The sequence below is a fragment of the Hypanus sabinus genome, chromosome 20, assembly GCF_030144855.1.
Source record: "Hypanus sabinus isolate sHypSab1 chromosome 20, sHypSab1.hap1, whole genome shotgun sequence".
Taxonomy (NCBI): Eukaryota; Metazoa; Chordata; class Chondrichthyes; order Myliobatiformes; family Dasyatidae; genus Hypanus; species Hypanus sabinus.
Genome location: NC_082725.1, coordinates 13,537,078 through 13,553,944, shown reverse-complemented (window position 1 = coordinate 13,553,944; position 16,867 = coordinate 13,537,078). Strand labels below are relative to the sequence as shown.

Sequence of the window (16,867 nt, the reverse complement as noted above, 5' to 3'; positions counted from 1 at the left end):
CTTTTTCTATCCACTTCGATGCTGTTTATTAGCTTGCTTTCATACTTCATCTTTTGCCTCCTAATGATTCTTTTAGTTGCTCTCTGTAGGTTTTTAAAAGCTTCCCAATCCTCTATCTTACCACTAACTTTTGCATTGTTGTATGCCCTCTCTTTTGCTTTTACTTTAGCTTTGACTTCCATTAAAACATTAGGTTGGCACAACATCAGGGGCCAAAGAGGCTGTACTGTACTGTTTTATGTCTTCTATTAATAATTTTTCTTGTGGAACATTGCTGTGTTAAAATTGGCCGCTACATTGCCTTGCACATTACAGTCACTAGTAATGCATTGACTTTTAAGTTTTATAGAATATTAAAATTATAAATAAACTTTCTGTATATCAATATTCTAATGAAAACATCCTATTGTTACCTTTATCCATCGGGCTGGAATTCTAGCATCATACATGCAGTCTAAAGCATCTCGAAGATTTTCACTCATAATGATTGTTCCATCAATTGCAAGTTTCAAGTCAGTTAAAGTACTTTGCACCAAAGCAATTACCCGTTGCATTCTATCAATTTCTTGATGAAGGAAGATATTCATTGGTTGCAGTGGTCCCATCTTCTGCAGTTTTTCTTTCACCTGGCAAATAACCCAATATGTTAGATTGCCAATATCAAATGTGCACAATAGTCAAAATTAACAAGGTCTGGCTTTTGCCAGGTCACATGAGAAGTGTGTGCTTTATTCTCCCTGTGCCTAGCCAATTCTGTACCATTTTGTCATCACTCTGGCATAGAATGAGCAGTATTCTCAGTATTCTTTACTTGTTTGTATCTGCAGTTTGTTGGTCAGTCTTTGTGTTTAACTTCTCATTGATTCTATTGTGAATGCCTGCAAGAAAATGAATCTCAGTAGTATATGATGACGTGTACCATATGTACATTATAAATTTATTTTGAAGGTGTGTGAAGGGGGAGGCCTTGTTCTATAAAATAAAATTGACAAAGATTCACTGGAATTTAGAAAAATGAGAAGTATTTTTCCAGTGAGACATGGAAAATCCAAATACACATTAACAGAGTACTATTAGGGGCGTAGTCACAGAATACATTTAACTATAATAATTCGAACTGAGCTAAAGTGGGACTTCATTTTGTAAAGTATGTAGGTCTTTAGAATACTCAACCTCAGACATCCATTGAGTTTAATCAATGAGTATAGTCAAATCGGGGACTGATAAGTTTTTGAACAATGAAGGAATCAGAGCAGAAAGTGACAGGGCGTAAAGTTAGACCTGAGGCTCAGTATTTTAAATGATGCATCACCAACTGATTCTTGGGCAGTCTTTTACACCATTTACAAATAGGTGCAGTGCAACCTGGACACCAGTTAACAGCTACTTCTGTATTATTTCAAGGGCATGTTCTTGATTGTCAGTCCAAAACGGAAGGTTCATTCAGTCCTGGTGAAAGATCACTAATCTAATAAATTAACTCTAGTTCTTTCTATACAGGTGCAGCCCAATCTGCTGAGAACTTCCAGTGTTTTCTATTTTTGGTTCGGATTTACAGCATCTGCAGGTTTTGCTTTTAGAAGATTCTAGCAGGTGGGTTTAACACTATATTATTAACAACGTCATCACCCTAACAGCTGTCTTTTACTTTTAACTTTGATTATACACTGATCAACTTGCTGCTAGTTCTGATTTTCTCTTTCCTCCCAGAATCCTCCATAAAGTACTCCTAACCTCTTTAGTCTCCTGTTCATTTGCAAAATTCCTTTAAGCTCCTTTTGATTTTCAACTCATCTGCTCCCTTAGCAACCCATCTACTGCTTTCTCCTCATGGCAACTCTGCTCTCTGCTGTAATCCATTCATCTACTCTGGATCAACTTCACCCCACCCATCCTTAACTCTTATCACCCCTGCTCTGGATCTTATAGATAGATAGATACTTTATTCATCCCCAAGGGGAAATTCAACATTTTTCCAGTGTTCCATACACTTATTGTAGCAAAACTAATTACATACAGTATTTAACTCAGTATAAATATGATATGCATCTAAAATCACCTTCCCAAAAAGCATTAATAAATAGCTTTTAAAAAGTTCTTAAATAGTTTACGAGTTTGTGTAGTTTATGTACGGGTTTAAATAGTTTATGGGCACAAAGTCCACAGTGTGCTTCGTGTACAAATGCTTTAGGCCTCTGTCCTCAAGTATCAGACTAATACAGCCTTGCACCTAACTTTTCCAACCATATCTACTTTTAACAGAGGAAACTTTTAAATAACCATGCAAGTTGTGACAACAGAACTGCTGAATTCCAAGTTTCACATTCAAGGTTAATAGTTGATGGCTTTTACATTAGCTTGAATTGAGCAGATTTAAATCAATCCATAAACTATGTCCCCCTTTACCTGGTTATTACCTACCTCAAATGGTACATAGTCTACGGGAAGCTTCTCTAACATGTCATCAGCCAACCGGGCAACCACAGCTTCCCTTGTTTCCCTCCCTCCACTTGAGCTGTCCTTCGGCTGGATGCTTAATATAGTATCCAAGACATCCTTGGCAAGTTTGCTCTGGTAAGTAATATCAGCATTGGTATGTAGACCAAACACTTCAGGTGTATCATATGTAGGCAGACTCTGGAATGTACAATAGGTTTGATATTATTCCTTAATGAATAAATTTCTCATATAACATAATATACTGCAGCAGTCTAAGTGCAGATTGTTGTACAAGAAGATGACAGTTTAAGAACTTTAATGGAAATCTCCAAACAGAGAACTAATTACTGCATATATGACATGAAATAGCCAGCTGGTTAGGGCTCATGTTCCAGCGTCTGCATATGATGGTCAGAATGCTACAATAAAAAAGAGCATCTCTAATTAATGCAATACTGTCATCATACACTTGCTAAAAATCTGGAACTCAAAAAATCAAAACAAGATTAAGAAAGAAAAGATTAATCAGAAGAGCTGCTTTATCTAACTACTACTTTTACTACTGATTACATTTAGTTTTCCACAGATTGTGTGTTTACAAACCTGAATATACTGTAGATATTGATCCACCAAAGTGCATTTAGGAATACTGTAACTCTTGTAGAAGCAGAAGTCTGAAGTGAAGATATTTTCACTGAACCAAACCTTGGCAAATGTGTTCAGCAATCGTTTATCATAATCATCTGTGACTCTCCCACCATACTGGATCTCACCAATCATATATCGCACTGTAGTCCACGAAACACCCTTGTAGTTTGGTGGGTGAGTGGAAGGGAAAGAAGAAGCAAGAGATGAAAAGTACATTTCACAATATAATTTTATACTTAATCTAATATACACTCAGTGGCCACTTTATTAAGAATACATACACCTGCTCATTAATGCAAAAATCTTATCAACCCTTCAGTCTGGCAGTAACTCAATGCAGAAAAGCATGCATACATGGCCAAGAGGTTTGGTTGCTGTCCAGACCAAACATCAGAATTGGGAGGAAATGCGATCTAAGTGACTTTGACCATGGAGTGATTGGTGATGCCAGATAAGGTGGTTTAAGTATCTCAGAAAATGCTTATCTGGGATTTTCACTCACAACAGTCTCTAGAGTTTACAGAAAATGGTACAAAAAAAAATCAAAAAACGTCCAGTGAATAGCAGTTTGGTAGTCAAAAATGTTGCTACCAAGAGAGGTCAAAGGAGAATGGCCAGACTGCTTCAAGCTGACAGGAAGGAGACAGTAACTCAAATAACCATTTGTTATAACAGTGGTGTGCAGAAGACTGTCACTGAATGACCAACACAACACATCGAACTTTGAAACTGGTAGGCTACAGCAGCAAAAGACCACAAACATACACTCATTTACCACTTTATTAGGTAGAGGAGGTAGTTAATAAAATGGTCACTTTATTATATTGTATCCAACAACTTTAACTTTTGATCTTCCTGATAAAAACATAAAAACACTGATTAACTGATTTCTGTTGGGGATTCTTATTTATTGAGATACCACATTGCTCCATCAGATCCAATTGTCATTTGCAACCAATGAGAGACTACTTGGATCATACGATGTTTGAACATTTAGGCATATGGTTTACTCTCTATGGAATTTTCTCAAATTGTCCTAGGTATTACACAAATATTTTTATATTGTTTCAAGCCTTAATTGGCTTGAAAATTCTCTTACCAGATGCCTTACATACACAGTGGATTCCAGTTAATCGTGTCACGTCAAGACAGGTACATTTTGGCGCAATTAAATAGTTAAAAAGGTATTTTAAAAAGACAATCTACCACCTGAGTAACGAATTATATATTTAAATGAAATACAGAACAAATTAGAACACTATCTACACTACTAGAGTGCTATAAAACTGTGTATTAGTTTCTAATATTTAGTTTGGTAGTTGTCCACCATATCAGACTATGACAGGAAACAGTGCGGGACAGTTTTTAAAGTGGAAACGCTGTTGCACTGGGTCCATTCCACTGTCTTGACCTCGGAAGCCCAGGTCCAGTAATACAAAGGTCATCACAACTGGGGTCTTCCTTGGTTGCAATGGTTGGCCATGATTTTTTTCTATGTGTCATCATGCACTTCCCTCTCCACGGAGCATTGCACAACCACCTTCCTGGCCGTTGGATCTCATCCACCGAAACTAACTTCACACGCTAGGACAAGTACGTCCCCATCAAGTACGTCACCTGATTTAACCTGCCTGCCGAAGCGGTATACCGGTGCGTATCCGTTATCGCATGTAAATAGCTCCTTGGAGCCACAGTTGAGAGCAGAGTGTTTTTTTGATTGATAAATAAACAAAGTTAGTGCAGATACCTAGAGAATGGACCGTCTTCATACAATTTTCGACAGTTGAATCCTCCTAATCTTAATTTATGTTGTAACATTCAAGATGATTATCAATACCTCAAATTCCTCATAGTTCCTAACTTGAAGTAGTGAAATCATTTCATTTTCATGCCCAGCCATTTTTGGCATCTCCAAGCCTGATGTATGAAACAGCAATGAGTAAAACAGTTCTGAATTGTCTGGCTGCTATTTCTCATGAATTATCAGTGACAAAAATCACTTTAAAAAAAATCAAAAGTACAGGCAACTGACGCTATTTAAAAACTGTTCACTCTAAGCGTGGTGTAGTGTCTAACAGCCAAAAAGTCCCCGTGTCTGATGCTAGTTGGAAACTGTTCAGCAACAGTCTCCCGCCGAAATTTAGCAGCAAAGTATCCCAAATAAACAAAGGTAATCCCAAGCTATTTTCTCGATTTAGTTTTTGTTCTTTAAGAGTTGTCCCAAATTAGCAGCTGCCCCAATTAACTGATCAGCCAACTAACCAGAATCCACTATGATACCATGATATTCAATGTGATTACAAACAAATCAATGAAATAAGTAGCTAAATAAGGTAGGCTTGAAATTTCTGAGAGGATCTTCAAATAGTCTGACATTAATGCATGCAGATGACTGTAGATCTGCCTATAAAATGTTGCATAATAATATTTTCAAAATTAGAGCATTTTCACCAATTGGTTCTGCAGATACTTCATGGAAGAACCCCGTTGAAATTCTAGGTCACTAGACATGTGCTACGTCTTCCCCAAAGACTCATTGGCAGAATTGGGCGTAAAGCTTCAATTCAATGCCAATCGCTCCCCTGAAGATATACTTGGGTATTAATAAAGCAGTCTTATAAGAATCCCTGCTTGGGAAATATTAACAATATAAATTTTCTTTAATACTACTATTTTTCAGTAATTTCATTGCTGCAGGGTATGTTTCAAAGATTTGGAATTTGCAGTATTATAAGAACACAACTGAGAAATAAAAATTGCCATCTGTACCTTCTTGATATCCATGTCATCCAGGTGGTTTTGAACAAATTGCACAGTAGCATTAAAGTCAGCCTGGTTAAATTCATACGGAATATTCCAACCCAACGGTCCATATTTGCGTCGTTCTTGCACGGTTGAGTGTAAAAAAGCCACTGCATAGAGCAAAGGCTTCCACTGAGTCATGCTGCTAACATCCAGCAAATCCTGATTAATTCCTGTAAATTAATATCTCAGATAAGAGATTTAGTATTAACTACATAATTCTCTAACAGTGATTCAAATCTGAACTTATATGGTTATAAGAATATATGGTACAGAGAATGTGGAAATCATTCAAAGTGAATTCAGCCATTTTAGTTAGAAAATCCATTTATATTGTGTGATTACAACAAACACAAGAGATAGACCTCGGGTTAGTCAATAAATAAAAGAAGTCTGTCAACCCCAAATGTGACGTCCCTCTATTCTGAGACTGTGCCCTCTGGTCCTAGAATCTCCACTATAGGAAGCATCCTCTCTACTTCAACTCTGTTCAGGCCTTTCAAAATCCGATAGGTTCAAATGTGAGCCCCCTCATTCTTCTAAACTCCAATGAGTACAGAGCCATCAAACATTCCTCGTATGTTAACCCTTTCATTCCTGGACACTCATGAATGTCTTCTAGACTCCTCTCCGAAGCCAGCAGATCTTCACGTCTTTTCTTAGATGGGTCCAAAAGTGCTCACAGTAGTGCAAGTGCTGTCTGACCAATGCCATATAAGGCCTCAGCATCATATCCTTGCTCTTATAATTCCAGTCCTCTCAAATTCAATGTTAACATTGCATTTGCCTTCCTTACTACTGACTCAACCTGCAAGTTAACCTCCAAGGAATCCTGCACAAGGATTCCCCTGATTGGATTGAGTTGTATTGTATACCAACTACCCCATCGTCAGCCCTATCACTCCTGTTCCTATCCCCCTGCCAAATAAGTTTAAACCCTCCCCAACATCTCTAGCAAACCTGCCCACAAGGATTCAAATGTAACCCATCCTTTTGCACAGGTCATATTTTGCCCAGAAGAGATCCCAATGATCCATTAATCTAAAACCCTGCCCCCTTGCAGCTATTCATTCATCTGTAATATCATCCTATTCCTGCCCTAACTAACACGTGACACTGGAAGTAATCCAGGAATTACTACCTTGGAGGTCCTGCTCTCAGCCTCTTACCTAAACCCCTATTCTCATTGTGCAGGGCCTCATACCCCTTTCGGCCTATGTGCACCACAACCTCTGTGCTCACCTTCCCTCTTCAGAATCTTCGGCAGCCACTCTGAGACATCCTGGATCCTACCACCTGGGAGGCAACACACCATCCTGGCATCTCCTCCATGGCCACATCATCTACTGTCCATTCCCCTAACTAATGAGTCTCGTATCACTAACCTTCTGTCTGACTTTACTCTTCCCCACTGAGTCTCAAGCCAGCCACTGTGTCACTGGTCTGGCTGCTGTTGCTATGCCCAGACAGGTCACCTTCCTCCAGCAGTATCCAAAGAGGTACTGTATACTTGTTGAGGGTAATGACCAGTGGGGACTGCTGCACGGACTGCACTCCGTTACCTTCTCTTATCTACTGTCAGAAGCCTGCACTCTGAGTATGACCACCGCAGTTAAAGTCTCAGCTATGAAGTTTTCAGCCTCCTAGATGATCTTCAAGGCATCCAGCTCCAGCTTGACCTTGTCAGTCAGGAGTTGAAGTTGGGTGCACTTTCTGAAGATGTAATCATCAGGGGCACCATTAGGTACCCTGAAATCCCACATCTTGCAGGAGGAGCATTCCACTGCCGAGTTACCACGCTGCTTACACTTGTTATGCCTCTAACTTCTCAGGCTTAAGTTCTAGCCCCTATCTGTTTTCACCCAAACCTGTTGAGCCAAAGCCTGACCACTCTAACACAAGCCCACTCCAAAAATGGCTACTCCACTTAAACCTTACTTTTTATTGGCCCTTGCTATTAACTCAAGCAATCTCCTGCTCCACAGACAAGTCCCATCAGGCCCCATTCACTGTTTAAATCTGGCACAATGGGCATTTTGAATAATTTTAGGTCATGCTTTAACATGCATCTACTAATTTTGGTGGCTTACCACAGTAGGTCCTTTTTAAACCTGCTCGTAAACCCTGTGGAGGCTCATTGGTAAATTTAATTGACATTTGAAGAAGTGCAATTGGGAATAACTTATGAGCCTCTGTAGTCATCCATAGTTGGAAGCTTTCATGAATATTTTTGGTTTCGGTCATGATGTCCATTAACTCATCCAGGAAATCGAGACCCAAGTGACAATTCTGGAGCAAAACCCAACCACCCTAAATAAAAGGACAATGAAATTTTAATATCTCCTAACAGAAAAATGTACAAATAGACAGTTAATAATGACAACTAAACAAACCTAGGTACAATGAACAGATGAAACAAAGCTTTTATGAAATTAGTTAAATGTTTAACGCAGAGGTTCCCAACCTGGGGTCCATGGCATCAAAAAAGATTGGGAGCGCCTGTGTTAATGGAAGTGTCAACTTGGACCATTCTGTCAGCAACAGCAAATTTATTTTACCAACAGAGAGAGGATTGGTGGGATCAAAGGTTGAAAGGAGGGAATTGTTTTCTTAATTATGTACAATAACTCAGACTTATCTCATGGAATTTCCTCCTCTTACATTGGTCATGGACTGATGCAGTAGTTTCCGAGCATGGACTTCTTGTCCCTGACCCATTGAAACACAGCGAGTCTCTATCTTGACCCTTTTGCCCAAAGCTATAATGGAATCCGTGGGATCTGAGCCCATTGATAGAAAACAGATTAGTGGAGTGTATCTATCTGATTCCTCCCAAGTCTTTTCCATGTCCAGGACGATTCCTTCTGCATATTTTTCTCCCACTGCATCCATGATGTACTTACGAGCCTATAAAACATGGGGGGAAATTAAGATTTTTTGATTTTAATTTTTGCTACAAGTATAGCAAAGCATTCATTAAATAAATGAAAATAGATATAAAACTATTGAATCATTTCACTTCCTCTGAACAAATAACTATAATTTGGTTTTGCACTGATAATTGAATTTTAACTTTTCATTATTAATTGCATAAACTTCATTTCAGAAAAAATTCCAAGCCAATAAGCACTAATTGTATAAGTATTTGTGACCTGCATTTTGTCTGGGGACAGTTAATATTCTGCCATTTACGTGGCTCAGGCTACATCTGGTAAGAAAATTATGCTGCAAGGGTGTCATTTTGAAACTTTTTACAGGAGAACCATCGAGAGGGTCCTGTCTCGTCACTAGGGTAGCAAGTATTTACGGTACTATTTATCAATGCAGTGCACTTCACATGCAGCACAGAAACAGGCCCTTTAACCCAATTTGTCCATCAAGAACAAGTTGTCCATTCAAGCTTGTTCCATTTCTCCATGTTTGGCCCACATCCCTCGAAAACTTTTATATCCACATAGCTGTGTGGATCTTTTAAGCATTGTAATTGGGACCTTCTCTACAGTTTCTTCTGGAATCTGATTCCGCATATCCACTGTGTGGAAAAGCTTGCCTCTCAGATTCCTTTTAAATCTTTCCCCTCTAATTTTAGACTCTCCTACCCTCCTACTTAACCATTCTGGAGGAAAAATACAGGCGATTCTCATGGTTTTTATATACCTCAACTTCAGGACCCCTCAGCCCTCAGGGATCTGACATTAGTCTACAATAATTTCCATGCTAGACGCTTGCTCAAAAAATTCCTTTGGTTAAATGAAAACTGCAACAAAAACGTTAAGGAAGGGGGTTATTTTTGTGACGTATTAGGTGGAAAAGCAGTCTGCAGTTGGAAAAGTCAGTAAGCACATCAAGCCATGTATGGCCACAGGTTTGTTTATATTATGCATTAAAATTCAAAGAAATTCTGATAAGCAGTAAGGATTGCCTTTGGAAACTATTCAACTCCTTCATGAGAGCTTGTATTCCCAGGAATAGGATTCACAACAGCATTGTCATTCCCCAAAAACTTTCAGTTCACCTGTTGTTTTACCAACTCCCATCCTAAATAAATTCAATTCCGTTTTGGAAGAATAAGTGAGTCATAAGTGCTATAGCATAGAAACAGGACCTTTGGCCCATCTAATTCATGCTGAACTGTAATTCAACCTAGTCACAGCAACTTGCAGCTGGATCATCGTCCTCCATACTCCTCTCATCCTTGTACTTATTCAAATTTCTCTTGAAAGTTGAAATTAAACCCGCATCCACTCTGACAGCTTGTTCCACACTTCCACCACCCTTTGAGTGAAGAAGCTCCCCTCAAATATTTCACCTTTCAACCTTAATCTATTACCTCTATTTCTAATCTCACCCAACCTCAGTGGGGGGGGGGGGGATTGCATTTTTCCTACACCCCTCATAATTTTGCGTATCTCTGTCAAATCTCCCCTCTTTCTCCTAAACAATTTAACCTTTCCTTATAACTCAGATCCTTCTGGCAACATCATTGCAACACTGAAGCAGCTGGGTTCCAACGAAGGAGGTTTGGAAATGGCCTGACTCTAAATTTCACCCGGTATAGCAGAAGAAACTAAATTATCAGTCTCACTTTTATTGATCTCTGAGACATGCGACACTGACAATCATCAAGTGCTGTGTGAAATTCTAAAGGGCTATAACCCAACCCAAGCGATTCATGCAGTTTGAGTACAATTTCAAAAATCAGAGAGAAATACAATTGCTGGATGCTGCAATAAAGTCGTATTTTGGCATCTATCATTTTTAACACTGCTTGAGTATCTAAACACCTTCAACTCATCTCCACTGACAACCAAACAATTGCAGCGCAAGAAAGGAACTGTCACCAGATCAAACACATTATGCTAAAGTAGTTGCCAGGCTGTCTAAGCACTAAATTGCTGACTAAGTCTACACAAACCTAACCAAGAAAAAAGATTAGTCTCTTTTATTTGCACAACTGTTCTGTCATAGAAAGCTTCAGCACTATTTATTCTTTCTACAAATAAATTCTACTGCTCAAGCAAGGAAAAATGACCTGGTGATGAATTGATGGGTGGCAGAGTGGAGATATCTCTCTACCAAAGGGCACCTGCAGGACATCATTTTGCAAGCTGTAGCACCTGCTTAGCACCCTGATCAGGGTCGTGTGAAGCCATGGGAGCAGGTGGTAGATGGTTGTATGAACAGGGGTGCATATCACAAGTCCTGGTTATGTGACCACTGACATCAGGCAGCCCAGTCCTTGAAGAGTATTGATAATGGTAGGGGTTATCTGTCCTGTAAAGATACTGCCCAGAAGGTGGCAATGGCAAGTCACTCCTGTAGAAAAACTTGCCAAAAACCATCATGGTCATGGAAAGACCATAATCGCCAATGGCATGTGACAGCACATAATGAGATGATGAATTAAACTTGCCAGCTTCATTAAAACCTGCATGGATGAGTGTGCCCCACAAAGACTAACTGTACATTCCCAAACCAAAAGCCATGGATGAACCAGGAGGTACGTCGTCTGCTGAAGGCTCGATCTATGGCATTCAAGTCTGACGACCCAGGCCTGTACCAGAAAACCAGGTATGATTTATAGAGCGCTATTTCAAGGATGAAGAGACAATTTTGAATGCGGTTAGAGGTGACATCAGATGCACGGCAACTCTGGCGGGGTCTATAAAGCGAAACCCAATCGCCTGAATGGCAGCAAATGCTTCACGACCAGATGAACTCAACTACAGTTGTGAAGATCCCTGCAACACCTGATGACCCTGTGATCTCTGTCTCAGAGGCCGATGTTAGCTGTCTTAAAAGAGAGTGAACCCACGCAAGGTGGAAGGTCCCGATGGAGTATCTAGTAAGGCTCTGAAAACCTGTGCCAACCAACTAGCAAGAGTATTCAAGGATATTTTCATCCTCTCACTGCTATGGACAGAAGTTCCCACTTGCTTCAGAAAGGCAACAATTATACCAGTTTCTAAGAAGAAGAATGTGGGCTGCCTTAATGACTGTCGCTCGGTAGCACTCACATTGAAATGCTTTGAGAGGTTGGTCATGACTAGACTGAACTCCTGCCTCAGAAAGGACATGGACCCATTGCAATTTGCCTATCACCACAATAGGTCAACGGCAAATGCAATTTCAATGGCTTTCCACATAGCTTTAGACCACCTGGACAACACAAACACCTATGTCAGGATGCTGTTCATTGACTATACAGGTAGTCCCCTAGTTACGAACGTCTAACTTACGGACAACTCGTACTTACGATCTGAGGAAGGAGAATGCCATCCGCCATTTTAAGTCGTTGCTGTTGATACTGTGTTGAGTGTGTAACTTTGCATTTGGTTTAACTTTTTCTTAGCAAGATTCACCCTGACCATCCCCCCCCCCCCCCCCGTTCTGGTTGGCTGGTGGCGCAATGAGATCAGCGCCAGGCTCGAAAACAGAGGTTTCCGAGTTCAATCCAGTGATAGACTGCTCCCATGCTGGGCTGATATCGATCCAGTGACTCCCATACCATCCTTGCCAGGTTTATGTCGAGCTCGTAACTCGACCTCATAAAAAAAACACACACTGCCACCTCCAGTTTAAATTTCCACGCAGAATATTGTGGAGGATCTAATACCCAAACCCAGCACAGCCCCCACTTGTCCCATTTAACCTGACTCAGTGTAGTGGACTTTAGGACCCAGGAATGCAGTGCGGTGGTCCTTAGGACCCAGCGGAGTTCAGGACCCTCCGCCTTCAGTGTTTCTGTTCTGTTGATGGGAAGCGATCGTGATTGAAAATAAAGTGGAAATAATAAAGCATTTGGAAAGAGGTGAAATGCCATCGGTTATTGGAAAAGTGTTAGGCTACAGTCGGTCAACATTCGGAACAATTTTAAAGGATAAAGTGAGAATAATGGAGCATGTGAAAGGCCCTGCCCTGATGAAAGCTACAATTATTACTAAGCAACACAGTGGTTTAATTATTGGAATACATACATTTCTTAAGTGTTTTATATGCATAGAAAGGTAAAATATGTACTATATACTAAGACAAACGTTTGACTAACTGGTGCTACAAAATACTGGATGTCCCTGTTCTGACTTGCGTACAAATCCGACTTAAAGATGGACTCAGGAACAGAACTCATTCGTAACCCGGGGACTGCCTGTAGCTCAGCATTTATTACCATCTTTCTCACAATCCTGATTGAGAAGGTGCAGAACCTGGGCCTCTGTACCTTCCCTCTGCAATTGGATCCACGACTTCCTAACTGGAAGACCACAATCTGTGTGGATTGGTGATAACGTATCCTTCTCGGTGACAATCAACACTGGCGCTCCTCAGGGGTGTGTGCTTAGCCCACTGCTCTACTCTCTATATATACATGACTGTGTGGCTAGGCATAGCTCAAATACCATCTATAAATTTGCTGACAGTACAACCATTGTTGGTAGAATCTCAGGTGGTGACAAGAGGGCATACAGGAGTGAGATATGCCAACTAGTGGAGTGGTGCCACAGCAACAACATGGCACTCAACATCAGTAAGACAAAAGAGCTGATTGTGGACTTCAGGAAGGGCAAGACAAAGGAAGATAAAGGGATCAAAAGTGGCGAGAGTGAGCAGTTTCAAGTTCCTGGGTGTCAAGATCTCTGAGGATCTAAGCTGGTCCCAACATATCAGTAGTTATAAAGAAGGTAAGACAGCAGCTATACTTCATTAGGAGTTTGAAGAGATTTGGCATGTCAACAAATACATTCAAAAATTTCTTTAGTTGTACTGTGGAGAGCATTGTGACAGGCTGCATCACTGTCTGGTATGGAAGAGCTACTGCACAGGACCGAAAGAAGCTGCAGAAGGTTGTAAATCATGTCAGCTCCATCTTGGGTACTGGCCTACAAAGAACCCAGGACATTTTCAGGGAGCGGTGTCTCAGAAAAGCAGTGTCCATTACTAAGGACCTCCAGCACCCAGGGCACGCACTTTTCTCACTGTTTCCATCAAGTAGGAGGTACAGAAGCCTGAAGGCACACACTCAGCAATTCAGGAACAGCTTCTTCCCCTCTGCCATCTGATTCCTAAATGGACATTGAATCTTTGGACACTACCTCACTTTTAAAAAAAAATACAGTATTTCTGTTTTTGCACATTTTTAAAAAATCTATTCAATATACGTAATTGATTTGCTTGTTTATTTATTATTGTTTTATTTTTATTATTTTTTCTCTCTCTCTCTCCTAGATTATGTATTGCATTGAACGGCTGCTGCTAAGTTAACAAATCTCACATTATATGCTGGTGATAATAAACCTGATTCTGATACAATATTAAAAACCTTTATATAACCACTAAACCAATACCAGTTGACATCTGCAATGTTGAAACAACTCAAGCAATGAGGAGATGGCAGAGGATACAGGACCACCCATCCATGGTCACTCCATTGCAACCGAAAGGCTGAAGTCACAGTATTTGCTGGAGGTTAGATGAAAGAGGAGAGATCTCATCGAAACCTATAAAATATTGAAAGACCTAGATAGAGTGAATGTGGAGAGGACATTTCCAATCGTGAAGGAGTCCAGGACCAGAGGGAACAGCCTCAGAGTAGAAGGATGTCCCTTCACAACAGAGATGAGGAGGCATATTTTCAGCTAGAGTGTGGTGAATCTGTGGAATATGTCACCACAGAAGGCTGTGAAGGCCAAGTCACTGGGTATATTTAAAGTGGAGTTTGATTCATTAGTAAAGCTGTCAAAAGTTAGAGAGACAGCAGAAGAATGGTGGTTGAGGGGGAAAATACATCACCCAGAAGCAGTTAGTGGAACAGGCTCAATGGGCTGAATGGCCCAATTCTACTAAGTCTTATGGAAGCTACCTCATGGCAAGAGGACGAGAGAAAGCGCATCCACGATCAGCTGTGCTGAAATGTAACAGCTGTGACTTTGTGTCATCTTTAATATAGACATCAGGGTAATTTAACAACAGTAAACCACCAGAAGTCTCCTCTGTAACCTAACTAGCAAATCAAGAACAGACACAACAAAATAAAGATCCTCATGCAGAGCTGACACCCTGTGATATGTAGATCATGCTTAACGACAGTGTCTGAATTGCGGAATAACCCAGCAAAGCCAACTTGTTGGCACCGAATTGTTCTTGTCAGTGGAAATACATAACTTTGGCATCTCAACATTAATGCAGAAGAATGGTGAGTTCCTGAAGTTTCCTCAATTAATGATCTGCTTCAAAAAGATAACAACCCAAAAATGATGGATCTGTGACAACTTAAATCCCATGGTCAGCAGGCTTTCTGTGGCCTTCTCCCACCAGATGTAAGTAGCCACTTCAAATTAAGTTCCAGTGTTCAACAAATATTATTTAACCATAAACAGTGCTTCATAAAGTACAATTAATCAAATACAGTGGCAGAACAATCTAAATAGAACAATGACACTATAACTGAACTTCATTTATTTATTTAGAGATACAGTGCGGAACAGGCCCACTCAGCCCTACAAGTTGCACCACCCAGCAACTCACTTAATTAACCCGAGCTTAATCACAGGACAATATACAATGACCAGTTCCCCTGCTAACTAGTATATCTTTGGTCCTTGTGAGGAAACTGGAGCACCCAGAGAACACCCACACAGGGAGAACGCTGGAATTGAACTCCAAACTCCGGGACACGCTAATCACTGTGCTACTGTGGCGCCCGTCATATGTCTCAAATTTGCTTTGCCAATAAATTAGCCTAACACATCACTATTTTCTTTGCATCTTTTGAATAAGTTTGTGCACATACAAGAGAGAGAGGAGTACCAAGTTTCTGGGTGTGCACTTGACAGACAATCTCACCTAGTCCCTCAACACCTCTTTTGTCATGAAAAAACAGCAGTGTCTCCACGACCTGGGGAGTTTGAGGTGAGCAAAACTACCCTCCCCCATTCTAACCAATCTTTACAGGAGCATTATCGAGAATATTCTGACCAGCTGTATTGCCGTCCAATAGGGGAGATACAAAGCATCAGACTGCAAATCCCTACAAAGGACTGTGGCAACTGCTGAGAGGATCACTGGGGTCTCTCTTCCACCCATATTTAATAAGAATGCTGCGTACAGAAGACTCCAAACATGCTTAATGATCATTCCTGTCTGTCCAACAATGTCTTTGACCTACTCCCATTAGACAGGAAATAGCAGAGCGTTAGGACGAGAACTGTTAGGATGGGAAACAACTTCATCACCCAAGCCATGACATTACTGAACTACCTACCACCACCAATGTCTCATCACACATAAAGTGCCCCATAGCATTATAACTCCGTAATTTGTAAATGCGCCTTATTATTTGTTCATCTACTTGTGGTCATATTACATTATATATTGTGTCTGCACTGTGTTGTGCACCTTGATCTGGAGGAACATTGATTTGTTTGGCGGTATAATGTGTGTATGCATGAATGACAATAAGCTGAACTTGAAATTCATTATGTTGAAAACCTAATATTTGCTTTAGTGATATGAAGACCATATGAGAGATCTTCAAAGTCACGTTCAAATTTTCTATTTATCTTTCAAACTTTACTTTTAGAGGTGGATTTTAAGAAAAGTGCAATCAGGAAGGTGCATCAGCTAACTGGGTTTGGTTAAGTCACACATTTGGTTGCTGCTAATCCTAGGTACACTGGAGTGCATATGGAATCTTCTGATAATTTAATACTTTAGTGCTGATGTGGATCAAAGCTGATACACATCAAGGCAGCACTATTACTACATATTCTGTTTTTCTTAGCTGAACTACTGAATAATCTTTTCATATTAATGATCATATTATATACTACTTAAAATTATTTTCGGTTTCAGAGTAAGTTAAAATTAACCAGCTTAGTTTCAAGTTAAGAAATACAGTTAATTCTAAATTCATGTAATTGATTTTCTGTTTATTATTTACTGTATTTGCTTTTTAAAAAGTCATCTCTAAATTTTGCAGTTC

The 16,867-nt window shown here is 40.1% G+C and overlaps 1 protein-coding gene and 1 long non-coding RNA gene across 3 annotated transcripts in view; one reads left to right on the top strand and one right to left on the bottom strand.

The window, feature by feature from the left end:
• The window catches only part of LOC132378316 (uncharacterized), a 68,136-nt gene extending 51,311 nt beyond the window's left edge, over positions 1-16,825 (top strand). For both annotated transcript variants that reach the window (XR_009506964.1, XR_009506965.1), the window contains exons 2-3: positions 1,501-1,593; positions 14,113-16,825. This is a non-coding gene — a long non-coding RNA (uncharacterized LOC132378316). The remainder of the gene's footprint in view (positions 1-1,500; positions 1,594-14,112) is intronic.
• dnah5 (dynein, axonemal, heavy chain 5) overlaps positions 1-16,867 on the bottom strand; it is a 231,373-nt gene that overhangs the window by 7,173 nt on the left and 207,333 nt on the right. Inside the window, exons 71-76 of the mRNA XM_059945127.1 lie at positions 8,551-8,796; positions 7,980-8,199; positions 5,857-6,062; positions 3,043-3,246; positions 2,422-2,637; positions 414-626 (exon numbers count right to left, since the gene is read on the bottom strand). Of these exons, the coding sequence (XP_059801110.1) occupies positions 414-626; positions 2,422-2,637; positions 3,043-3,246; positions 5,857-6,062; positions 7,980-8,199; positions 8,551-8,796 (1,305 nt within the window). The remainder of the gene's footprint in view (positions 1-413; positions 627-2,421; positions 2,638-3,042; positions 3,247-5,856; positions 6,063-7,979; positions 8,200-8,550; positions 8,797-16,867) is intronic.